Source organism: Oncorhynchus clarkii, chromosome 7 (assembly GCF_045791955.1).
Source record: "Oncorhynchus clarkii lewisi isolate Uvic-CL-2024 chromosome 7, UVic_Ocla_1.0, whole genome shotgun sequence".
Lineage (NCBI taxonomy): Eukaryota > Metazoa > Chordata > Actinopteri > Salmoniformes > Salmonidae > Oncorhynchus > Oncorhynchus clarkii.
In genome coordinates this window covers 35,657,634-35,676,607 of record NC_092153.1, presented here as the reverse complement: position 1 = coordinate 35,676,607, position 18,974 = coordinate 35,657,634, and the positions used below count along the sequence as shown (strand labels likewise).

At 44.1% G+C, this 18,974-nt stretch overlaps 1 protein-coding gene across 2 annotated transcripts in view; it reads right to left on the bottom strand.

Annotated features, from left to right (window-relative positions):
* LOC139413230 (rho GTPase-activating protein 40-like) overlaps nucleotides 1-18,716 on the bottom strand; it is a 33,377-nt gene extending 14,661 nt beyond the window's left edge. Inside the window, exons 1-6 of one of the 2 annotated variants that reach the window (XM_071160370.1) lie at nucleotides 18,472-18,716; nucleotides 12,711-12,952; nucleotides 12,040-12,314; nucleotides 7,221-7,326; nucleotides 6,109-6,266; nucleotides 1-18 (exon numbers count right to left, since the gene is read on the bottom strand). The exon at nucleotides 1-18 is cut by the window's left edge and continues 148 nt beyond it. In XM_071160370.1, the coding sequence (XP_071016471.1) occupies nucleotides 1-18; nucleotides 6,109-6,266; nucleotides 7,221-7,326; nucleotides 12,040-12,314; nucleotides 12,711-12,952; nucleotides 18,472-18,713 (1,041 nt within the window). In that variant the 5' untranslated portion in view covers nucleotides 18,714-18,716. Of the gene's footprint in view, nucleotides 19-6,108; nucleotides 6,267-7,220; nucleotides 7,327-12,039; nucleotides 12,315-12,710; nucleotides 12,953-14,911; nucleotides 15,070-18,471 lie in introns of those variants that run through there. The other variant, XM_071160369.1, reaches the window with a different exon arrangement.
* Nucleotides 18,717-18,974: the final 258 nt, after the last annotated feature.

The following is an 18,974-nucleotide window of genomic DNA, read 5'->3' as shown; positions in this document are numbered from 1 at the left end:
CTGAGGGCAGGTCATCCTCTGTATGTGAGGGGGGGGGGGAGAATATAAGCAAGGGATCAGAAACAACAGTTTGTTTTTGTTAGACATCTCTACATTTTTTTTTCTCTCTCTCTCTCTCTGTGTATGCAATGACTATAACTCAAATAATGAAAACAAAGATATTGTTGGCCTTGTGTGTTTACTTAACGTGTTCCATTTCAATTGCTCCTTCTGTCATGTATTGTCATATTATGTCTTGTTCCTGTTCTTTCTCTTCACTCCGCCTCCCTCTGCTGGTCTTATTAGGTTACCTTCTCTTCCTCTCCTTCCCCAGCTGCTCCTCATCTTCTCTAACTACCTCGTTCACCCTTTTCCCACCTGTTCCCTTTTTCTCTCTGATTAGGTCTCTATTTCTCTCTCTGTTCCTGCTTCTGTCTTTGTCAGATTCTTGTTTGAGTTTCTCATGCCAGAACCAAACTATCGTCTCGTTTGCTTCACCCTTGTCCTGTCCTGTCGGAATCTGCCTGTTCATCTGATGCTACGTGTGATCAGGTACCTCTGTCCTCTACGACCCGCGCCTACCCAGAGAGACCAGCAGTCTGTCGCTGCTAACCCAGCTATTCTCCTCTGCTGCTAAGAAGGGGACTCTAACCCAGCTATTCTCCTCTGCTGCTAGAAGGGGAACTCTTCTGTGATTATCAGAAGGACTTTATGTTTCATTTGTCGCCCTCTCTGCGGGTTGTTTATTTTGCCATTATATACATTTGAAGAGGATCTATGTCTTACCTGTGTTTTGACATTAAAGGACTCTGTTTTTGTTAAACCGCTTTTGGGTCCTCACTCACGTGCATAACACCTTCTGTGTCTCACTACGGGTAATGCCTCGCAGGGGAGGAGTCTCAGGAAGATCCCCCCCCCCCCCCCCCCCCCGGTGAATGATATACGCCATTCCCGTGGTGTTGTCTGATCTGATCAGGACATGGGCTCCCGAGTGGTGCAGCGGTCTAAGGCACTGCATCTCCGTGCTTGAGGCGTCACTACAGACACCCTGGTTCGAATCCAGGCTGTATCACAACCGGCGGCGATTGGGAGTCCCATAGGGCGGCGCATAATTGGCCCTGCGTCGTACGGGTTTGGCCGGTGTAGGCCGTCATTGTAAATAAAAATGTGACTTGCCTAGTTAATAAAGGTTAAATAAAAAAATAAAAATTCCCCTCCAAGAAGGGCAGGGGTGACAGGCGAACTGTCCTGAGCTCCAGCACACTGCCACTCCATGTGGAGCTCCAGAGTCCGCTCGCTGCCATACCTCTGAAGACTGCCCCCCAACCTGCTAGCAAGTCATCGCTGCACACAAGCTCCCTGTGGTGAACTCTGTTCAGTGTTACTCCTTCCAACAGGTAGGAAGAGTGAGAGTGCCATTTCAACAGAGTCCTCACACATGCATTTGTCGCTGACAATGTCTGTGTCGTCTCTGGTATAGATGGTGATATTGGAACCATCGCTGGAGTGGCCTGATGTGAAAAAGGCCCAGCGGAATCAACAGAGAAGCTGACGTGAGGAGGCCAAGTATCTTCTGGCACTCTAATACGGACACGGCTTGTCCAAGCCGGAAACGGTCTATGTAGGCCTGTATCTTCTCCAATCTCACCTGAGGTAGACGTACTCTCATAAGAGTTGAGTCGATCAACAGGTCTTCTCCCTGTTCAGGGTGAGGCACAGGTCTTGAATGAGCTTCAAGATTATCTTTGTGTCTGCTGTAGCTTGCTCTCTTGATTGAGCACACACCAGCCAGTCGTCCAGGCAGTTCAGCACTAGAATGTCCTAGGACACAACTGAGTCCATGCACTTTGTGAACGGACGGCAACAGCGAGGCCGAACGGGAGGACTTTAAATTCGTAAGCCACTCCTTTGAAGGCAAGGAGGTAATTTCATTGATCTCGATGAACAGGAACGTGAAGTACACATCCTTCAAGTCAAGCGTGGTGAACCATTGGCCGCTCTAGACCATTCTGATCCTGATACCCGCGCTGGCGTGAGCATCTTAAACTGGAGCTCTTTTAAACATTTTTTGAGGCCGTACAGGATCAGGATCAGCCGAAAGCTGTCATCCTTTTTTGGAACTATGAAATACATGGAGTAGAACCCACTTAACTGTTCTAGTAGCACTACCTTTCTGATTGTGTCCATGCTCAGGAGCGAGGCTATCTCCACCCGGAGCGTATCCTTCCTCATCCCATTTGCCACCGAGGTGACCCAGATGCCTCTGGCATTGGAACTGGAGTTTGTATCCCCCCAGGACTGTGGCCAGTACCCAGGGAGACTACACCTTCCTCTCCCAATTTGCCCTTTGGGCCTGGAAGAGACAGCCAAGGCAGATCGCGAGCAACTCAGGGGGACTTTCAGGGCCCATCCTTCTTAGCCATGTAAGGGTGGTCACGACGCCTGTGCTTGTGCTGTCGGGGCGCAAAACGCCAGGTTCCCATTTCCCTACCCTCATACATAGTTTATCTAGCACCCAGTTTCTTTGTCCCAATTCTATGATCTGGTCCATGAGATGGCATTGAGACAGGCTAGATGACGGTAGTTGTAACTGGACAAAAGTAGCCCACAAGCTAAAGCTCTCCCCTCTGTACCACTTTGTGTTCAAGCCAAGGCTGGACAGGTAAAATTCAGTCGCCACCAAGCACTGTTCCCACACCATGCTTACAGCACTTCACCTCCAGAAATATAATGCTATTTTCCCCCCTTGCCAAGGCGTACAGAGACGTGTGATTTCTATAGGGAGCGACTCTCCATAAAAGCCGCCAGAGGGTGCAACCAGACCGGCTTAGGGGCCTGTCCACAGCGGCAGAGAGGATTAGGGCACAGCTCACATGGAGCCTGGCCCTGCCCCCTCTCATGAAGAAGACAGATTTTTCCCTCGCCCACAATCAGAAGAGGGCTGCTGCTGATTTTCTAGAGCCCTATCCCCCAGGCAGTGACCAATCGTTTGTGCCCGCTGTTTACTGTTTGGTCCATCTGTCACTTACATGCTTCAGAAATGTGACATCTGTAAGAAGGAGGGTGAAGCCTTTGAACTTCTGTATACCCCGCAGACCCAGGCCCCATGGGGAAAAAACAAAGAATATTTTTTTTTTGCTCCATTCCAGACGCACTCTGCTTTCTACAGGACCTTTTGGAGGATGAAAAAAACTTTTTTTCATTGTAAAAGGTGTATTTGGCTGCCATCTCTCCCTGATCTGATGTTTTATGAAGGTTGGGTGTCGCCTACGTCTAATAGACAACAGCTGGTATCCATCCTGGTATCTTTTTGTTATGCTTGAGGCCATTTCACAGCCACCGTTCGAGCCGCTGGAATGCGTGGAAATTTGATTTCACCCCTTTAAATCCACATTACTATTAGCCATTACAAGTGGGTAGGAGAGCTGCACGCATTGTCAGCCCACCACTCGTGTCTGTGCTTTGCCCCAGGCTTATCCAAGGTTACATTACAACCTAACCCCGCTTTTGTGCCTGAAGTCAGTCGTGCTTATAATCGCCTCACTTTAGAGCTGTTGACCTTTCATCCACCACTCTTCTCCTCCATGGAGGAAGAACATTTCCACCTCTTTCCACCTCCACCTCTACAGTTGAAGTCGGAAGTTTACATTAACTTAGGTTGGTGTCATTAAAACTTGTTTTTCAACCACTCCACAAATTTCTTGACTTGTGTAGTAGGATTCAATCTTAGTCCTGTATTGACGCTTTGCCTGTTTGATGGTTCGTCTGAGGGCCTAGTGGGATTTCTTATAAGCGTCCAGATTAGTGTCCCACTCCTTGAAAGCCGCAGCTCTAGCCTTTAGCCGAGTGCGGATGTTGCCTGTAATCCATGGCTTCTGGTTGGGATATGTACAGTTGAAGTTGGAAGTTTACATGCACTTAGGTTGGAGTGATTAAAACCTGTTTTTAAACCACTCCACAAATTTCTTGTTAACAAACTATAATTTTGGCATATCGGTTAGGACATCTACTTTGTGCATGACACAAGTAGTTTTTCCAACAATTGTTTACAGACAGATTCTTTCACTTATAATTCACTGTATCACAATTCCAGTGGGTCAGAAGTTTACATACACTAGGTTGACTGTGCCTTTAAACAGCTTGGAACAGCTTCTGATGGGCTAATTGACATCATTTGAGTCATTTGGAGGTGTACCTGTGGATGTATTTCAAGGTCTACCCTCAAACTCAGTGCCTCTTTGCTTGACATCATGGGAAAATCAAAAGAAGAAAAATAAATCTAAAGAATCATCCAAGACCTCAGAAAAAAAATTGTAGACCTCCACAAGTCTGGTTCATCCTTGGGAGCAATTTCCAAACACCTGAAGGTACAACATTCATCTGTACAAACAATAGTACCCAAGGATAAACACCATGGGACCATGCAGCTGTCATACCGCTCAGGAAGGAGACGTGTTCTGTCTCCTAGAGATGAACGTACTTTGATGTGAAAAGTGAAATTCAATCCCAGAACAACAGCAACAGACTTTGTGAAGATGCTGGAGGAAATATCCACAGTAAAACGAATCCTGTATCGACATAACCTGAAATGCCGCTCAGCAAGGAAGAAGCCACTGCTCCAAAACTACCATAAAAAAGCCAGACTACGGCTTGCAACTGCACATGAAGACAAAGATCATACTTTTTGGAGAAATGTCCTCTGGTCTAATGAAACAAAAATATAACTGTTTGGCCATAATGACCATGGTCAATTTTTGGAGGAAAAAGGGGGAGGCTTGCAAGCTGAACACCACCATCCCAACCGTGAAGCATGGGGGTGGCAGCATCATGTTGTGGGGGTGATTTGCTGTAGGAGGGACTGGTGAACTTCACAAAATAGATGGCATCATGAGGCAGGAAAATTATGTGGATATATTGAAGCAACATCTCAAGACATCAGTCAGGAAGTTAAAGCTTGGTCGCAAATGGACAATAACCCCAAATGGGTCTTCCAAATGGACAACTTTGGAAGCATACTTCCAAAGTTGTGGCAAAATGGCTTAAGGACAACAAAGTCATGGTATTGGTGTGGCCATCACAAACCCCTGACCTCAATCCTATGTAAAATGTGTGGGCAGAACTGAAAAAGAGTGTGCGAGCAAGGAGGCCTACAAACCAAAATTCACCCAATTTATTGTGGGAAGCTTGTGGAAGGCTACCCGAAACGTTTGACCCAAGTTAAACAATTTAAAGGCAATGCTTCCAAATATTAATTGAGTGTATGTAAACTTCTGACCCACTGGGAATGTGATGAAAGAAATAAAAGCTGAAATAAATAATTCTCTCTTCTATTATTCTGACATTTCACATTCTTAAAATAAAGTGGTGATCCTTACTGACCTAAGACAGGAAAATTATGAAATGTCAGGAATTGTGAAAAACTGAGTTTAAATGTAGTTGGCTAAGGTGTATGTAAACTTCCGACTTCAACTGTAGATGGACAGGACGAGAGCCCTACAAAAGAGCGATCAGCACTGTCTCTTGGGCACCTCCCCACGCAGGGAGACCCATTTCTCTCCGGCGTTTATCCAATTGGATAGTGGAGGCTATTATAGTGGCATAGAATAGCAAGGGTTTACCACCTCCGGAGATCCCGAGGGCTCACTCCACCAGAGGTATGGCTGCATCATGGGCATTGCTCAAAGGTGTCTCTGTTCAAAAGGTCTGTAATGAGGCATGTTGGGGAACTTCATGAGGTTCTACTGACAACGTCACTGCGCCCTCGTTAATGCACATGGAGCTTAGTGTCGGAACTTCTGAGGGTTGATCCTGTCTAGACTTGGCTTCGGAGAGTATATGAACACTAAGGGAGTTGTTTATATCCCCATAGTGAGGCAACGAACAAGTAATTAAAATATAACTTCAAGTTACTTACTGTAACCCCGGTTATATAATATTATGAGTGAGATGTCTCACTGCGTTTTACTTCACGCTCTGCGTGAGAAAGACAAACATGTACTAGAAGTGAATATGTACTTTCTTTGTCTTATACTAAATAATTAATTATATAATTTCCTAACACTGTTATCTAACATACTGTACGGGGGGGGGGGGGGGGGGCGAGAGAGAGAGAGAGAGAGACACTCTTACAGGCAGTGTGCCGTCCTCCTTCCTCTTCCGGCCGTTGTTCTGTATCTGTGGCAGCATGGCCTGTTTCAACAAGATGGCCGCCTGTTCACAGTATGCCACGTCTGTGATGAAGACATCCTCTTTAGGATCTCCTCCATGCTGCTGCTCCAAGCTGACCTCTGGCAAACATACACATGTTGATGTGTTAATGAATGTGTACAAAAATACACAAAAATTATGTTTATTGTCACAGACTGTTCTCTCTGCTACCGCACGGCAAGCGGAACCAGAGCGTCAAGTCTAGGTCCAAAAGGCTCCTTAGCAGCTTCTATCCCCTACCCATAAGACTGCTGAACAGTTAATCACATGGCTACCCAGACTATCTGCATTGACCCTCCCCCCTTTTTTAAGCTACTGCTACTCGCTGTTTATTATCTCTGCATAGTCACTTTACTCCTACCTACATGTATATTTTACCTCAACTAACCTGTAACCCCACATTGACTCGGTACCGGTACCCGCTTTATAAAGCCTCGTTATTGTATTGTGTTACTTATTTATTTATTTTTTACTTTAGTATATTTAGTAAATATTTTCTTAACTCTTATTTTTCTTAAAACTGCATTGTTGGTTAAGGGCTTGTAAGTAAGCATTTCAGGCAAAGGTCTACTACACCTGTTGTATTCGGTGCAATGTGACCAATAAAACTGGATTCAATATGACAGTGAAATGTGTTGTTTCACAGGGTCAGCCATAACAGTACGACGTCTCTGGAGCAAATTAGGGTTAAGTGCCACGATCAAGGGTACATCGACAAATGTTTCACCTTGTCAGCTCGGGTATTCGAACCAGCAACCTTTCAGTTTTAGACCTAACGCTCTAACCACTGGACTACCTGTCGCCCTAATAGTGTGCCTCATAGTAGTCATAATGGTTAGCATGCTGGAGCTATCTCAGGTAATACAACACAAGTAAATGTTCGCTCAGTGCATGCTGATCCCGAAGGGGATCTTAAATTAAGCGTAGTTTATTATGGCTAGCAAGGCCAGCTGGTCTGGGGAGAGAGAGTTCAGGATTCATCTGAACCAATCAGAACAGAGGATGTGGAGTAGGAATGTGGAGCTAGCTGATACCTTGTCGTAGGGTCTTGGTGATAGTCTCCATGCTGTCCTCTGGTATAGATGATATAGATGCGCTAGGTTCTATAGGGTCAGGGTCTTGAAACTCTGGTAGAGGCGTCTGCATGGGGAGGATAGAAGGCATCAATCAGAAACAATGGGGTTGAAAAGCTACTGTAACAGTTGACCTGATTTGTTGTTGTTATTTTTATATACGATTGTGGCCTACACTTAAGAAAATACCAATCCCAGAGAGGATAACACATGAAAGCATTAAACAACACTTATTTCCATTGTGATCCTAGTTGTCCTTTTGCATAATTTCACCGTCAGATGAATAGAATTAGGGCGAGAGAAGAGGTGTTTTCTAATGTTAAATAACTGATATGATCAGAGGAACAGCAGTTCCACTCCCATCTCGGGGCCGCTCAGAGACGTGATTTCCTTTTATTCTGATAGGTCAACTGTCTTTCTTAATAGAGTCAGTTACAACTGTTCTGCTCCTTTGAGAATGGACACCAGTGGAATGAATTAATTAGACTATTTAACAAAAGAGATTCTCTAAGGTGTTTTGCATTTTTTTCATCTTTGCTGATGTCTACTTGACTCAGCAGTAGCTGCTGGTGCAAAATCAAAGAATAAAAGACTGATTGAATGGCGCAGGTGGAGGTGGCTGCCGTTTTACCAATTGTGCTATTGTGTGTATGTTTTCACATTATTTGTAACTTATTTTGCACATAATGTTTCTGCCACCGTCTCTTATGACCGAAAATAGCTTCTGGATATCAGGACAGCGACTACTCACCTCGTACTGGACAAAGATGTTCTCTTTAACGAGTCGGACGCAAAGGATTGACTTCAGACAACTGACAAGGACAACATCCCCATCATTCGCAGGAGAAAGAGACGGAGATATCAGGGACGTAGGTCGGGGTGCCTTGTAAGGATCCAACGGCTAGTGGGTAATCTACCATCAGCCCTATTAGCCAACGTACAATCATTGGAAAATAAAATAGACGAGCTACGATCACAAATATCCTACCAACGGGACATTAAAAACTGTAATATCTTATTTTTCATCGAGTCGTGGATGAACGACCACATGGATAAAATACAGCTGGCCGGTTTTACGCTGTATTGACAAGATAGAACAGTTGCCTCCGGTAAGACAAGGGGTGGCGGTCTGTGTATATTTGTAAACAACAGCTGGTAAACTAAATCTAATATTAAGGAAGTCTCGAGGTTATGTTCGCCTGAGGTAGAGTATCTCATGATAAGCTGTAGACCACACTATTTACCAAGAAAGTTTTCCACTTTATTTTTCGTAGCTGTCTATTTACCACCCCAAACCGATGCTGGCACTAAGTCCCCACTCACTGAGCTGTATAAGGCCATAAGCAAACAGGAAAATGCTCCCCCAGAGGCAGCGCTCCTAGTGGCCGGGGACTTTAATGCAGGGAAACTTAATCCGTTTTACCTTATTTCCACCAGCATGTAAAACGTGCAACCAGAGGGGAAAATCTAAAAATCTAGAGACACGTACAAAGCTCTCCCTCACCCTCCATCTGGCAGATCTGACCATAATTATATTCTCCTGATTCCTGCTTACAAGTAAAAACCAAATCAGGAAGCACCAGTGACTTGGTCAATAAAGAAGTGGTCAGATGACAAAGATGCTAAGCTACAAGAATGTTTTGCTAGCACAGAGTGGAATATGTTCTGGCATTCTTCCGATGGCATTGAGGAGTACATCACATCAGTCACTGGCTTCATCAATAAGTGAATCGATGATATCGTCCCCACAGTGACCATACGTACATACCCCAATCAGATGCCATGGATTACAGGCAACATCCGCACCGAGCTAAAGGGTAGAGCTGCCGCTTTCAAGGAGCGGGACTCTAACCCGGAGGCTTAAAATAAATTCCACTGCCCTCAGACAAACCATCAAGCAGTTAAAGCGTCAATACAGGACTAAGATTGAACCGTGCTACACTGGCTACGATGCTCATCGGGTGTGGCAGGACTTGCAAACTATTACAGAATACAAAGGGAAGCAGAGCCGCGAGCTGCCCAGTGACACAAGCTTACCAGATGAGCTAAATTACTTCTATGCTCACTTCGAGGCAAGCACCACTGAAGCATGCGGACAACTGTGTGATTACGCTCTCTGTAGCCAATGTGAGAAAGACCTTTAAACATGTCAACATTCACAAGGCCGCAGGGCCAGATGGATTACCGTGACGTGTACTCGGAGCATACGCTGACCAATTGACAAGTGTCTTCACTAACATTTTCAACCTGTGCCTGACTGAGTCTGTAATACCAACATGTTTCAAGCAGACCACCATAGTTCCTGTGCCCAAGAACACCAAGGTAACCTGCCTAAATGACTACCCGTAGCACGTCTGGAGCCATTAAGTGATTTAAAAGGCTGTTCATGGCTCACATCAACACCATTATCCCATTATCCCATAAACTCTAGACCCACTCCAATTTGAATACCGCCCCAACAGATCTACAGATGCAATCTCTATTGCACTCCACACTGCCCTTTCCCACCTGGACAAAAGCAACACCTATGTGAGAATGCTATTCATTGACTACAGCTCAGCGTTCAACACAATAGTGTCCTCAAAGCTCATCAATAAACTAAGCACCCTGGGACTAAACATCTGCCCTCTGCAACTGGATCCTGGATTTCCTGACGGGCCACCCCCAGGTGGTAAGGGTAGGTAACAACACATCTGCCACGCTGATCCTCAACAAGAGGGCCTCTCAGGGGTGCGTGCTATTAGAAAAAGTGTGCAGTACATCAACTCATCATTTAACTGATTACAGTTTGAATCGGACAGCAGCCAATCAAATTGTGCGTGGCAGTGCAGAGGAACATCGGTGGGTGAACTCATGCAGGACATGCAGGAAGAAAATTACAGATGGAGGCGCAACAATTTCCAACTTTGTTCGACATTTGAAGTTGCACAAAGAACGATAAGTCGTGGCTAATATAGCCGATAGCTATCCATCACACGAGGTTGTGTGTGTGTAACTTGTTTCATGAGTTTCTTTTTGCTGGCTTGTGATGTCTGGAGCCTGTATTGTTATGTGTGCTCCTCACTGCTTGCCTAGATTAGACTTGCAGATTGACTCGCCACCACGCTGTTTGGAGCTGGAAAATATCAAATGAGCACATTTGTGTCAGAGTGCCTCCTAGAATGGTTGTGTACTCTTCCTAACCTGCTGATTACGGCGAGTGCTTGAACCTCTGTGTTTATGCTTCACACAAATCCCACCATTCCCCTCTCTGCTGTCCTCCTCAGTTTTCTCCATTGATAATGAATGAAGAACGTCGGCTTATTTAATCTGAGGCACCACATGCAGATACAGTTTTCCAGATAGAAATGCAATATATAGATCTGTACTCCATTCTCTATTCTACACGGCAAAGGCTGTTGTAGGTGATGTACTTCTATGCAACCACCCCACACGACCCGACCCAGCCTACCACGCCTCTCCCGATGTCACGGGGGGGGGGGGGGGGGGGTCTTTCTGATGGCTACCCATGTATTTCCATGGAAATATAACGTTTATTTGGAAAGTAATAAATATATAGATATTTTTAAAAGCATACATGATTTGCGTAAATGTAATATACTAACTATTACTCTTGTTAAACATATGAAATGGTATTACATTTGGTGAAGAGCACATTATGACTTGTTTAGGACTCGAAACTCAAAGTTTAGGACTTGACTCTTGACTTGATGGACTTGAGACTTGACTCGGACTTGCCTGTCTTGACTTGGGACTTGAGTGCTAAGACTTGAGACTTACTTGTGACTTGTAAAACAATGACTTGGTCCCACCTCTGGTCCAAGCACACCAGGACAGTCATGAAGAGGGCACGACAAAACCTATTCCCTCTCAGGAGACTGTTCTACAGTTGCACCATCGAGAGCATCCTGACTGGGTTGCATCACTGCCTGGTATGGCAACTGCTCGGCTTCCGACTGCAAGGCACTTAAAGAGAGTGTACATCACTGGGGCCAAGCTTCCTGCCATCCAGGACCTTTATACCAGGTGGTGTCAGAGGAAGGCCCTAAAAATGTTCAAAGGCTCCAGCCATCCAAGTCATAGACTGTTCTCTCTGCTTCCGCACGGTGGTACCGAAGTCTAGATCCGAAAGGCTTGTTAATTTAACAGCTTCTACCCCCAAGCCATAAGACTCCTGAACAGCTAATCAAATGGCTACCCAGACTATTTGCATGTCCCCCCCCAACCCCTTCTTTTATGCTGCTGCTACTCTCTGAGTATTATCTATGCATATTCACTTTAACTCTACCTACATGTACATATTACCTCAATTACCTCAACTAACCGGTGCCCCCGCACATTGACTCTGTACCGGTATCCCCTGTAGATAGCCTTGCTACTGTTATTTTACTGCTGTTCTTTAACTATTTGTTGTTTTACATTTTATTTCTTTTTTTGCTTAACACTTATTTTTCTTTAAACTGCATCATTGGTTGCGGGCTTGTAAGTAAGCAATTCACCTGTTGTATTCGACAAATACGATTTGATTTGAAAGAATACATCAAATTTTATGTGTGTGTTTCAGCTGCTTGTACAGGAAATCCATCATGTTATCACAGGAAACAGAAACATGTTATCACAGGAAACAGAAACATGTTATCACAGGAAACAGAAAAGCTGCGGTTTGATTGCACCTTGATTGAACAGAGCCACTACCCCCCCAAAATGTTTTGGTCACATAGTCACACAGCCTCCAGGCTGTATGTACCATATCAGTGTGAAAGTAAGTCGTCAGTCTGACCTGAGCAATGGAGGAGGGTGATGAGCTAAAGACGTCCCTGACGTCGCGCGGCGGGGGTTTGCTCCTCTTCCTCAGGGACAGGGTGTAGGAATCGAGCCTCCTCTGGACGGCTGCGGCCTGCGTACGGGTCAGAGTGGACAGTAGGATGGCCTGGTCAACATCCTGGTCTTCCCTGTCCTGTTCCCGGTCTCTGTCTCTGTCTGGTCTCTGCTGCTGCTGTCTTATCAGAGTGGACAGACCTGCATCCTGGAGCCACTGCTCCTCTTGCTCTCCCTCTGAAACACATAACAGCTTCATGACAGAGACTATACATACGGCATGCTTCTGTACGCGTGTGTGCTTGCCTGTCTGCATCTGTGTGTGCATACGTGCTTGCATGCATGCTTATGTGACTGTCCATATTATACTACAACTTGCAGCTCCATGCATAACACATGTACCGTCTGAGGAATGAATAAACTGTATTTTTTAGAGGGAGAGTACATTGCAGTATTGCACATAATATTGTCGCTCCATGTATAGCAGACACACATGGTTCAACAGAACACAACTCGCTACAAAAACAACAGGCAACCAAATAACAACCGATTTTCATTGTTCACATCATAACAATAGGCCTATGGAGGTCATTAATTGACTGACTGACACTAGTCCTGTGTCTCTGTGCTTACCTTCAGAGTGTCTGGAGTCTCGACTGGCGCTGTCAGTGTCAAGGTCAATGTAACCGCTATCTTGGCTGCGTATGGTCTCCACCTCACTCCAGAAGGAGTCCAGGCACAGTTTGTCAGGGTGCTGTTGTTGTGGTTCCTGGTGGAACGCTGTACATTTGTCCTGTGTGTGTTCAGCTGCAGCTTGGTCCTGGTAGCTTGGCCTGGCCCAAGGCTTACCGTTCATCTCGGAGGGACTGGGGCTCCTGACAACCAGATAGACGGGAAGAAACAATAATAACATATCAGAAGATAAACAGAGAGAGTAGAATAAAATGTGAGAGAGAGACAGGGAGGATCCAGATTCCAGAGAGATGGAGAGATAAAAAACTGGAGGAGGGATGCATGGAGGGAGGGAAGGAAGTAGAAGAGAGAGCGTGGACTGGACACAAAGACTCAGATTTCCATTGTTCTCAAGAATAGTCCCGCAGGCGTGATACTGTGTGAGACCCCTAGATGTCGCTGTGGCGCTCTTTCCAACCAAGCTTTTCTCTCATTTAGATCAATTCATCCACTGATTGTGATGGCATTAATGTGTATCGATATGAATTCCAGATACAGATACAAGAGTTGCATAGTGTTCTAAGCATGGTTGACATAATTAAAGCCTAGACAATAAAATATATCAGTCTTATAGTTGGTTTCCTTTATTTTCAGTCATATTCAGTTACCTGTATGCGCTATTGATAACATTTAATCCACAATCATATTTTTTTTTGCAACTATTGATCCTCTGCGGCTAAATTTTGGTCTTTGGTGTATTTTGAACATTGAGATAAATATATATAACTATAAAAATTATGTAAATATTTTTGGGGACTTTTTGACCCAGCCCCTGACTCACACAATTGACCAGTCAAATTATTATGCTGTTTTTGTCTTATTTATTAAATCAGTTACCCCCCCAGTTACCCACTTGTGCCCCCTAACTCCTCTCTACAGCATCAGGAGCAGGCTGTCTACATTCATTGAGAGAGCGCTCCTGAATATTCCTGTGATTGGCAGTTGCAGTAAAAAATTGGACATACCTACTCATTCCAGGGTTTTTATTTATTTATACTATTTTTGACCTTTTAGAATAATAGTGAAGATGTCAAAACTCTGAAATAACACATATGGAATCGTGCAATAACCAAAAAAAGTGTGATTAAAAAAAACATTTGGATTTGTTTATTTAAAATTCTTCAAGGTAGCCACCCTTTGCATTGATAACAATCACCCATTTTTAATGATTATTATTATTATTTTATTATTTTCTTGCTGCCTCTTGGTTCCCTCCACAGGCATGTTCCAAGGCTTTTCAGCCCCGGTAAGCCCCTGCATTAACCCGGCCCAGTATACAGGGGAGGGTACAGGGGAGGATTGACTGGTGTTGCCAGTTTCTGTGACCCTTTAAAAAGCTTCTTAGAATCATTTTGAAATAAACAGATAATCCCTTGATATCCAAGAACAGGCTCACTGTTCTTACAACAGGATATTTCGCAAGTTGTCCCAAAGAAAGACTCAAAACGAATGGATAAAAAACACACATTTTCATTTTGTGGACAATTTCTGATTCCATCATTCTTCTTCTTCTTTTTTTTGCATCCTACACTATTTCTCTGGCATACAATAGAAAGGTTAAGTTCCTCAAATCACAACAGAGAACAAATCATTTTTATTAAAAAAGTGTATCTGGTATTTTCCCTCACAACTTTGTAAGCCTGACTATTAATGCTCAGATAACCTTCCACACAAAATCATATGAACAGAATCAGGCCTGCTCTTACCACAGAACATCTGCAGTACACACACAGCCCATTCCTTCTCCATCTGTCCCCTCCTAAAATAGGCTGAACCTGCCACAACCTGTGGAACGCGCACAGCACATGATGCCCCACAGAACTAAGTCCTACAGACAAAATAGGCTAACAAACATCATCAGCAACAAACACATTTTGCTTCCACAGTCAGTCAGACAACCATAAGGAAACTACTGTTGATTAATTGAAACCCGTGTTGATAGTGAGACAGTACTGTGCCATGGAGTGGGCATATAGTATGTAAAAGTGCCCCATTACTCAAGAATTGACATCATGATTTACTCAAAGTCTGAGTAAAGCCTGTGATCTCAAGCTAAAATTCTACCCTAACTGAGCAGGCAGCAGCTCCAGAAGCATACATACCTGTTGGTAGCTTGGGAGCTTGATTTGGATCGCAAACTACTGAGGGGGCTGCGGGTCAGTCGGAGCCTGAGTCTGTTTAGCGGCATGTGACGTACAAACTGCCTGGAAGAGTTTGACATAGGAGCGAGCCTGCTCACTACTTCCTTTCTGCCTCCCATGTCCTCCCACTCAACAAATGTCTCCAACAGCAGAATCAACTGGCTTTTACCAGTCTTCGAATAGGATAGCAATCCATCTTCAGTTTCCGCTCAAATCAAAAATTGGTCAATGCTCCAGGGCTTTTGCTGGCCAAGTGCATGTAGAGTTAGAGGTATGTGGGGTGACTGAAAGAGGAATGTGTTAGCGATGGTGGCTACGCCTCCACGCCACATCAGTCATCAACACCTAGCTAGCTGTCCCCTCCCTCTGGGGACACACCCTAACCCTGTAGTCCTGGCTCCTATACTGTCACACATCCAGAGCCAAAGGGGATTAGCAACACTCCCGCCCACAAAGCACACACACAACTTTCACAGAAACACACATTGCACCAAAACAAACCCTCATCACAAATCAACTCCAACTAAGACAATGTCAGTGCACCAAAGCTGATAGGTTATTGATAACAGAAACGTTGACATTTCACAAGATAATTAGGCCCAAGGTGGGAAATGCTGGTAGATTTTGGCATTGGCTCGTATAATATATATTCTTACCAGCCACATTGGTGGGTGGTTCCCCAGAGCATTTGAGAGCATTAAAAAGCATACGTGCGTGTGTGTGTGTGTGTGTGTGTGTGTGAGAGCGAGAGAGAGTGTCAGCTCTGGAAGAGAGAACCTCAATGCTAGAGTGGTGAATGCAGGATGGGGTACCTTGTTTTCTGTGATTTATCTTCATTCTTTATTTATTTTCTGAAAAACATTTGGCTGCAACTGTTGGACCAAAAAGTGAATTCCCCACCCTGATTAGACCTACCAAGATCAGACACTAGTAGCCCTTGAACTGCCACTAAATTGATACATACAAATCGAATCATTCCTTTTTACCATCCATATTCACACAGACCATAAATTGGTTTACTGTAGCAGATATAGCAAACTGCTAAGACTAAAATGTAAATGTCATGTAATTGCGTATTCACAAAACTCAATCCAATAAATCAACATGAGGAAGATAACTGTAGTGACATCGTCATTCCCTAAAGGTAAATACCTGGTTATTAATAGTCTCCATACCTGTGTAAGGTGACATGGTTGAGAAAGCCAGGTGAACAGGCCTGCCAGCATTATCTGCTAATGAACCTCATCCTCCATATCTCATCTACTCTCTTTCACTCTCTCTCCCTATATCACTTTCTCCCCTCCCGACTACACTATTTTTTTCAGGAGATGATGTCAACAGAACAGACAGGCTACATCAGGTGAAAGGGGGGGGGGAGAAATCGTGTTGTTTTGAGACTATCAACAACAGACTAGCTTGATATCAAAATTCTCCTCATTGTATGTCAAATGTAAGCTTGACATTATCTTCAATATTGATATCAGATAAATGCTTACAGCAGTATAAGCAGAAAGTCAAGGGGATCAGTATAAGCAGATCAGGCTGATTTGAGGCTGATATGCTTACATTTTGATTCAACATTTAATGAACCTTACAGCCTATTGTATGGAAGCGGGAAAGTGGTGACACAAGTAGCATATTACATATGCTTTCATAATCAGGTCACCCATTAGAGTAGTTTCTTGAAAGGTATGAAAAAGGCTATTATTAGGCTTTGTTTTTTGTTGTTGTCAGAAAACCAGTCTTGAAGCATTTGAAAATAAATACAATTAGCTCAGAGCAGAACTGTCCATAGGAAGTCCCACACAATGTTTACAACCACAGGAATATTCCCATGAGATTTCAGTGAACCTGCTAAGTGAAAGGGATCGGTAGTGAGCTTGCTACCTCTATGCTAATGTTAGTTAGGTGAGCTAAATGCGGTAGCTCTATACGTCTTCCATCTAAATAACACAGATAAAACTAACCAAATGTAAACATGTCTGCCAGCTGTTGGTAGCTAACTGCTGATGTTGTCATAGATAACACAAGCCTATGGGAAAGAGTCATTTTCAAGGTGTTTGTGGGGACTGCGTGTGGCGGTATTTCGGTTGCTCTGTGGCTCTGGGGGAGTTTGCTGTATGACCTGCCGAGTGGAGGCTAAACTGAAATGCGACGCTTTGGCTATGGATCTGATCGCCAATCCCTGATCGGCTTTCTTTGGAGGGGTTTGATTGTGAATTTTGATCCATGGGAAAGTTTATTTTTGGATCTTCTTGTTGAAGAGGCAGCAGATAACGTTAGCTTGCTAGAGCTAGCTATCCTCTTCCTCCATTTCTGAATGAATTTGTGGCTATTTCTTGCAATACACTGTAAGTGAGATAGATTTTGTTTGTGTACTGCCACATGTCGATAGCATCGCTAAGTTTGTCACTGGTATGGACTAGTAACTATCCTTAACCTAGCCAGTTAGACAGTGATAGCCGCAAGCTAAAACAGTGGAGAGAATTAACTTTCTATAAAGGCTGTAATTGTAGCAATATGTTGTGAATATTGTAGAACAATCCATACAAAAACACAACAAAATCTATACAAAAAAGTGAAGTGTCATTTACAGTTTACCATGTACATAAGGCTACAGGCAATATATTCCTGCACTGTGTGAGTCATAGAAAATGACGATCCTGCGTTCGGGGCTTTCCGGCAGTCTTCATGGTTTTTATATGTGCAGAAAATAAATTGTTCCATCGTAAACTAACAAATAATTGTTCAAGTTAGAACCCATGTGAATTTGATAATGTATAGCACCAACTACATACATATCTGATAAGGTCCATGATCTGCAACATGGACTTTAAGCCTAGTTAATACTATCACAACCCAGAGTAACCCAATGGCTACCAAGTCAAGTAATTAAGTAATCTACTCGGTCGTCTCATCACTGACAGACTAGAGACTACTAGGCCACATTCTTAATCCTAACAGCTGAATTCCTTTGGAATCCTCTTATGTACTAGAGAATTCAACAGTTAAGTCATGCAGACCTAGCCTGGTTGGAGTCTCTATTCAGCTATAACATTCCACTCCTGTCATTTCCCAAATGTAAAAAAAAATATTTAAAAACGGTACCCAGACGAATGCAGAGACCTGGGATAGAGACTTTCTTTCAACGGGTGATCACCACAGTACATGGGAGGGAAGAAGAAAGGAAAGAAAGGCTCAGAAGAAAGGAAAGAAAGTGATCTGGTTAGTACTCTGATCGGTTGTAAATTGACAACATAGCTCATTATCAATCAATTAGTACTCAGAACTGTTTGTCTATACCCAGCACACAATGTATTGTGCTTCCGAGTAAAAATAAGAGCATTGGTAGAAGTAATCCATTAATTCAGAATGACGTTCTATATGACAACACTGTATCTCAGTCAATTACATGTCCAGTAAGGAGTGAAGAGAGTTAATTTACATAATCCAGCTGCACAGTCCCATAAACCCAGAGTTGAGTTGAGGTTAGGGCCTATAAGGGCCAAGTATAAGCCTACCTGGCCTTGGGTCTGGGTGGTCCATTAGCTTTTTCTGAGCCTTGCTGCCTGGCCCGGGAGCCACTTCTCCACAATGGCATCCTGCCTATCTCCCTTTCTACCCCAGGCAGGCTGTGATTGTTGCTGCTAATGCTGCCTGCTGCAGCGTAGTAGTATAGGAAACAGCAGCTGCCCCCCGGCCTTCCCCACTCGCTCCACTCTGCAAGCTGCTTCCTTGTAATCGCCTCAGTCCGTAAACACATTACAGTCAGCAAGGAAGTTAGGACAGTGACCGTTTCATTGGTCTCACTGTGTTAGTGGGACGTCACGCTGTCCGTCGCATCCTGAGACAGGAAAGGAGAAGGCCGGGCTGATGGTTACTGGGATAGGGGGCTGCGGGTTGTGGGCAGCATGCGTAGCTGAGTCTAACCAATGCAGTCTGGTCTCAGAGCAAAACATATTATATTTGACAAAAATCCATGCCAATCCATTTAGTATGATAGACGTAACATAGTAAATGTAAA